This window comes from Varroa destructor, unplaced genomic scaffold (genome assembly GCF_002443255.2).
Source record: "Varroa destructor unplaced genomic scaffold, Vdes_3.0 BEIS01000001.1, whole genome shotgun sequence".
Lineage (NCBI taxonomy): Eukaryota > Metazoa > Arthropoda > Arachnida > Mesostigmata > Varroidae > Varroa > Varroa destructor.
The window spans coordinates 4,474,188-4,479,736 of NW_019211454.1; the positions used below are offsets into that span (position 1 = coordinate 4,474,188).

At 36.2% G+C, this 5,549-nt stretch overlaps 1 protein-coding gene across 2 annotated transcripts; it reads right to left on the bottom strand.

Moving 5' to 3' along the window:
- Window positions 1–964: 964 nt before the first annotated feature.
- LOC111255370 (uncharacterized) lies at window positions 965–5,549 on the bottom strand. 2 transcript variants are annotated; one of them, XM_022817273.2, is made up of 2 exons: window positions 5,199–5,549; window positions 965–3,658 (listed from the first exon to the last, which is right to left on the bottom strand). In XM_022817273.2, exons 1-2 carry the CDS (start codon window positions 5,347–5,349, stop codon window positions 3,456–3,458), a joined length of 354 nt encoding a protein of 117 aa, XP_022673008.1. In that variant the 5' UTR covers window positions 5,350–5,549; the 3' UTR covers window positions 965–3,455. The 2 variants fall into 2 exon arrangements, with proteins under 2 accessions (XP_022673008.1, XP_022673009.1); XM_022817274.2 differs by having other exon boundaries at window positions 965–3,637; window positions 5,199–5,537.

Genomic DNA, 5,549 nt, shown 5'->3' on the forward strand with positions numbered 1-5,549 from the left:
TATACCTAAATTAAATTAAATTAAACAGTAGCATTATTGGAGATAACGTATTTGCTTACCTAACTTACAGGCTAGGTTTAAAACTAGGAGTAAGAACGTTTCGGCTCGTTCTAAATACCAGCCATATATCGTAAGATATAGTGCTGAAGGGAAAATATCGATCGTCAAATTAGAAGTAATGGCATACGAGTCGCTCGTGGAGAACCCTATTCTAGCAACCTGAACACGAACCGCAAATGGGCTTTCGATTCCGGTACCGGCACGTCCTGGAATTACTGACAAAAGTTTTTATTTTGAATTATATCACGATAGCTATGCTCCAACTGCTATTAGCTAATCTAGCTGCTAATATTTATTATTGGATAAATATCTGAACGTTTAGCAGTTCTTTCTATCTCACGTAACTTGCTACTTCGTTCAGTAACATATATATAAATAACCAAACCACAATACGTCTCGTAAATCAGGGAGTTATAACATTTGCAATCGATTTCCTTTCTTGTTTTTTTTTCTGCCTCTTCTTGTCACTTTTGTCTTTTCATTTTTTGTCGTTGACAAAGCTTTTCTGACAGAGTGACATAACAGTAAACTATAGGTTGAAAATTTTGTATCTATGGAAATGAGCAGGATTTCATGAACAAATCAATGCAACTTAATCTATATCCTGACAGAAAAACATTTTCTAGTCAACAAATGTCAACAAATATATGCAAAAAGATTTCCTTTGTCTATGCCTTTTAGTTGCCTGCTTACAGTTTGCTGCTAAAAAGGTTAGTCATAGCCAAGTAGAGATTACAATAAACAACATAGATAGAATGCATTATAAGAAAAACGAAAGAGTATGTTCTTCTTGTTTTAAAATAAAGTAAATAAATAAACTTAACTGTTCGTTAAATTGTTCGATGAAGTCAATCGTCTGTACCTGTGGGCAGTTCTTAATCTAAATGTAAAAAGAACAATCATGTAATTTCGCAATATTTAAATCTAATGTTTATTAGATAGTTTCATATCGTAATTAGTTAACCTCTTTCAATTTGTCTCAGTCCTTCAAAAATCAATCTAAGGGCGTAATAACATGATGTCATATGCTGCCAGTTACGTGCATGTGCTTAAATAGATCTATTAGAAATCAACAGCGACATACTTTTACTTCGTTCCCCCGACTGCAATTGTGATTTGCATTTATGTTTTAGAAACGATGCCTGAAACCGCAAACGCTTTCGATTACATGATTCACCCGTAACTCATCAGCCGATTTTAAAGACAATCGATAGGCAGTTAGCCAGCCAGCCAGTCAGTCAGTCTTCTTTCATTCTAAAACACTTCTCTGCCTTTTTACCCAATCTTCAGGATTCAATTTCAAGAAAACACCACTTGTAGAGCATCGACTTTCATTTATCAGTGAGATGTGACGTTAATTCAGGTTCCGAAATTAGCAAACAGACATACACAAACACATCGTAATACTGTGCTACCGCTAATTGTGATAACAATTTTCAACTCTGTTCGTGCCTTTCATGAAACATTGAATAGAAACTTTCCCGGTCGGTAGAAACTTGTCTTTTCGTGCGATCAGTTCGCTTACTGTCGAACGGTGACGAATCAGCCGCAGACATATATAGATGTTTGAATATAGATGGTCTAAGCTTTCATGTCCATGTAATTTGTCCTTACTAAGCATTAGTGATTCAGATGGCGCTAGCCGTCTGAAGTATCAATGCTTAATTAAAGCAGTTTAAACGGACATAGGAACTCAAAAGGTTTATTTATTCTCGCAGATATTTGTTGAATATCTTTTGCAACCATCAGCACTATTAAACTGTAAGCTATTGTGATTCTCGTCATAACAGATATGAGAACCGAGAGAGAGTTCCTCTGAATAGGCTTAGTAATAGCAATGCAAAATAACAATCGTGCGATCGGCTAAACTTGCACTGTGATCGATTGATGAGTTTAGTTTGTGTTAGCTCTGTGTTTTAGCGGTAAAAACCGGGAAGAACCACTACAACTATAAGGAACTATGATCTTACGATACATCATTCAATATATGCCTTCCTATCTATGCTCGTGTTTGGCAGTGTAGTATTTCTATAATCCTTGCTAGTGTTATACATACTCTACCATGTGTACGGTACAAATACTTCTGTCTTCAAACAGCATCGAAGAAGAACGCTTCATAAAATTGTTGTTGTTTTTCTTGTAACATTTTTGGTTCTTGGTGTTTGTCAGACAATATTTGTCCAGCCTGTTTTACTCCATCTGTAGATAAGCAGATGAAATGAAGTGATCTAATTCAAGATTGACCACAAGGAAAAAGGATTTATATCTAATTAAGTGGCAAACTAAACACTGATAAATCGTTTCTCTAATAGGTTTAGTTCTACATATGCAATAACGCCATCTCGAAAACTATGAACTAGTAATACAAAATGAAAAAAGAAGCATTACCTCAGATATCTGAATTAAACATACCATGAACAGGAAAATACAGTTGACTTTTATGACTAAACAGCCGTATACACTCGACAGAAATTAAATCATGCGTTAAACCTAACTTGTACAGAATTATGGTTGACCTTAAGATTATATTAAATTGTTTCTCTTCATTAAAACATATATATCACACGGTTGAACAATAAATATAATTGAAATATGTTTAGGAAAACAATGGCTAGTATCTAGAAATAGTGAAATATTTTCGTAAAAGTATCCTTAAAATTTGTTTTCGTCAGCAATCTTAACTTCATTTTTGTGTCATTTGTTCGCGTCCATAGAATGTTTAGAAAAAGTAAATATTAATGCACGTTATTAAATATCTTCTTTAATATGACAATTATATCTTGTTAAAGGACTGTCAAGAAATTTTTTCACATACTTGTGTTTTTCCAGATAGCAACGCTAACGTTTCTGTTCAAATGTTTGGCAGATGGCGTGCCTAATCCACGTCATTTATTATGTAATCTTCAAATGAAATATAAGCTACAGCCCACTTCTGAACAAAAAACTATGATTAGATCTAACTATCAGCTTTTTGCAGTTGTCAAAACGGGCGTTTACATAGCTTCCAAATCCCACACATAAAATCAGATTTGTTAAATTCCGTTTTAACACAGCCTTTAACGGATACAACCATTTCCCGGCGGTATCAAATCTCTTGTTAACATTAATCATCATTTTCAATCTGAAACTTCCATGTCGACGCATCCAATAGGCAGTACCTTATTTCCTAAGTAAATTAGTTGCTGTCCAATGTTCGGTGAATTGTACAATGCCATTCCTCATTTTTGGCTATATTTAGTGCAGAAGATTCATGAAGTTCCTAACCAATGCCAATTTTCTTACATATTTTTCATTCAACTGTAACTAAGCGTCTGAGTAGCTGTTCGAGACTGAATATTAGCCTGATTGACCAAGCACCTATGTATTATATATCTTCTTTTCGTATTATTCGCCTGCTATGCCTGCCCGCTATTGGAGCTGGAGGTACCGAAACTGTTGACGGAATCCATACCGCTTTTGATTCTTTCCGAAGCAGCAAGGATAGACCGGAGTTGTTCGTTTAGCTGGTCGTTCTGCTCCTCGAGCTTATCTAATGCCTGGCTGATATTGTCCAGAGCATCGTTGACCGTTGAAATTTCTGAAAAAAAAGGTTCGAAAACTTCAATAAGCGTAACACCAACAATACAAAATGGAGATGCGTTATTGAAGAGTGCGCGGGGATAAATATACGATGCTACCTGGATAGTAAATGAAACAAAAAAACGTGACGTAGCTATTTCTCGTAACGTACGAAACTCAGTATAAAGGTCGTTTCAGTTAAAAACGTAATGGTACCATTATCTTGGTACTATTAAAGTGAAGATAAACTTTTACTAATCTCCATAAAATGCCAGAGTGTTTGAATTAGTGATTTTAAATTATACAGCCACAAGAGTAGCAATATACATTGACCGGTAATTTAACACCAATGAAGATTGCATGAAAGGTTTTTTTGACAGACTTAAAAAATATGTACTCTATTTCATCACACGCCCTGCGTACATATGTGTAAATTATCTATCGGAGTGTCTACTGCGGCCTTTAAGAACCGAAATATAAAAATGTGTACTTCATTGACTTCATATTCTATCTGCATATGTGAATTCAATATTCAAATAGTAAATGTAAGTTGAGTTAATAATGGGCATGCCCACATTTCGTGCATATATTCCGTCCATTAAATATACATATTATTTCACACGACAGTTTTTTAATCCTATCATAATTTAATGCTTTATAAAGAATGCAAACTAGTTTGGACACAAATGAAGTAGCTGGTTCTTCTATTTATTTGTCCATTCTCTATTCCGCTTACATATATACATTCTTCGATGTAAGTCAGTAGGTGCTTCGAGGATATCGTAGCGCTGAAAATATAAAAAATAAAGGCCCTTGCAATCTTGCGAACAAGTGGTTACGGCACATTTCCTAGCTTGAGTTATGTTGTCAAAGTTGACAAAATAGCCGCGGACGATTGTACAGAACAGTGGTGACATCTGTGTGAATTTGACCCTCAAAACATAGCTTAAAGCAACTTGTCAAAAGGCCCGTCCAATTACCTCACAGATAACAAACCGTACGTATTTATTATGTATTGGTGATTCCAACTGGTTTACTGACATAAATGCCACTCTTTATACTCATATATTTACATTGTTGGAATAAGTTTGTGTCTGCGCATCATATACGCACGCATTTATTATACCTCAAGGAATCTTCTGATACTTTCCTGGAGGAAACTGGAGAAGTTACAAGCTCCGTTAGGTATTTTGCTCAGATATTAAGTTATAGTTCTACAAGACAGTGGTGATCAATATGCTTGACATTAGTTAAGCACAGATTCTATACATATAGGACTCCGTCACCCCCTTACACCGCGCGGGTTCTCATGACAGGCAGCTGGTAGCGAGGGTTGCCATCGCCAAATGCCACAGCAATACTGAACAGTCTGCTAGCTTTAAAATATTTTGGCATTAAGGAAAGATAATAAAGTGAAAGATAATAAACAAGTGGGAGGAAAACATGTTTCGATGACCAGTGCTTGTCCAGCGCAGCGCCCCCAGTAAATAACATAAATAAGTTGCACCATTTTCCCGTAGGAATACTTTTCATATTCACCAATTTTTGATCTAAGCTATGTATTGATTTTATCTATTTACCTCTTTCATCCACAAAGCCTTCGTCGAGTTCTCGAATCTCGTCGTAACCCTCTTCACCTTCCTCGTTAAATTGGCCTTCGGGATCTTCTTCCCGAATTTCTCTAGCATCTCCCATGACTTCTTGATTATCAGGTTCATCTGAGCGACCCATTTTGGCTTGCGTCTCAAATCACGAAGCGAATTTACAGAACTGTTTCGCAACCAACTCTGTATAGCTGGACAGAGCACAAGCAACTCAGCAAAAAACACCTTAAGTTTTCATCCAGTGGCACCTAGGATACTTTACGCCTCTTTTTGGACCGAACAACTCTGTTCGGAGCTCGCAGCGGCTCCGCGAATACCAGAAGAGAG

What these genes read in the sequence shown, in the direction of transcription:
- LOC111255370 (XM_022817273.2), bottom strand. Translation starts at nt 5,349, where the DNA reads ATGGGTCGCTCAGATGAACCTGATAATCAAGAAGTCATGGGAGATGCT. An exon ending in AGGCTTTGTGGATGAAAGAG is followed by an intron (nt 3,659 to 5,198) that starts GTAAATAGATAA and finishes CGCTTATTGAAG; the next exon opens with TTTTCGAACCTTTTTTTTCA.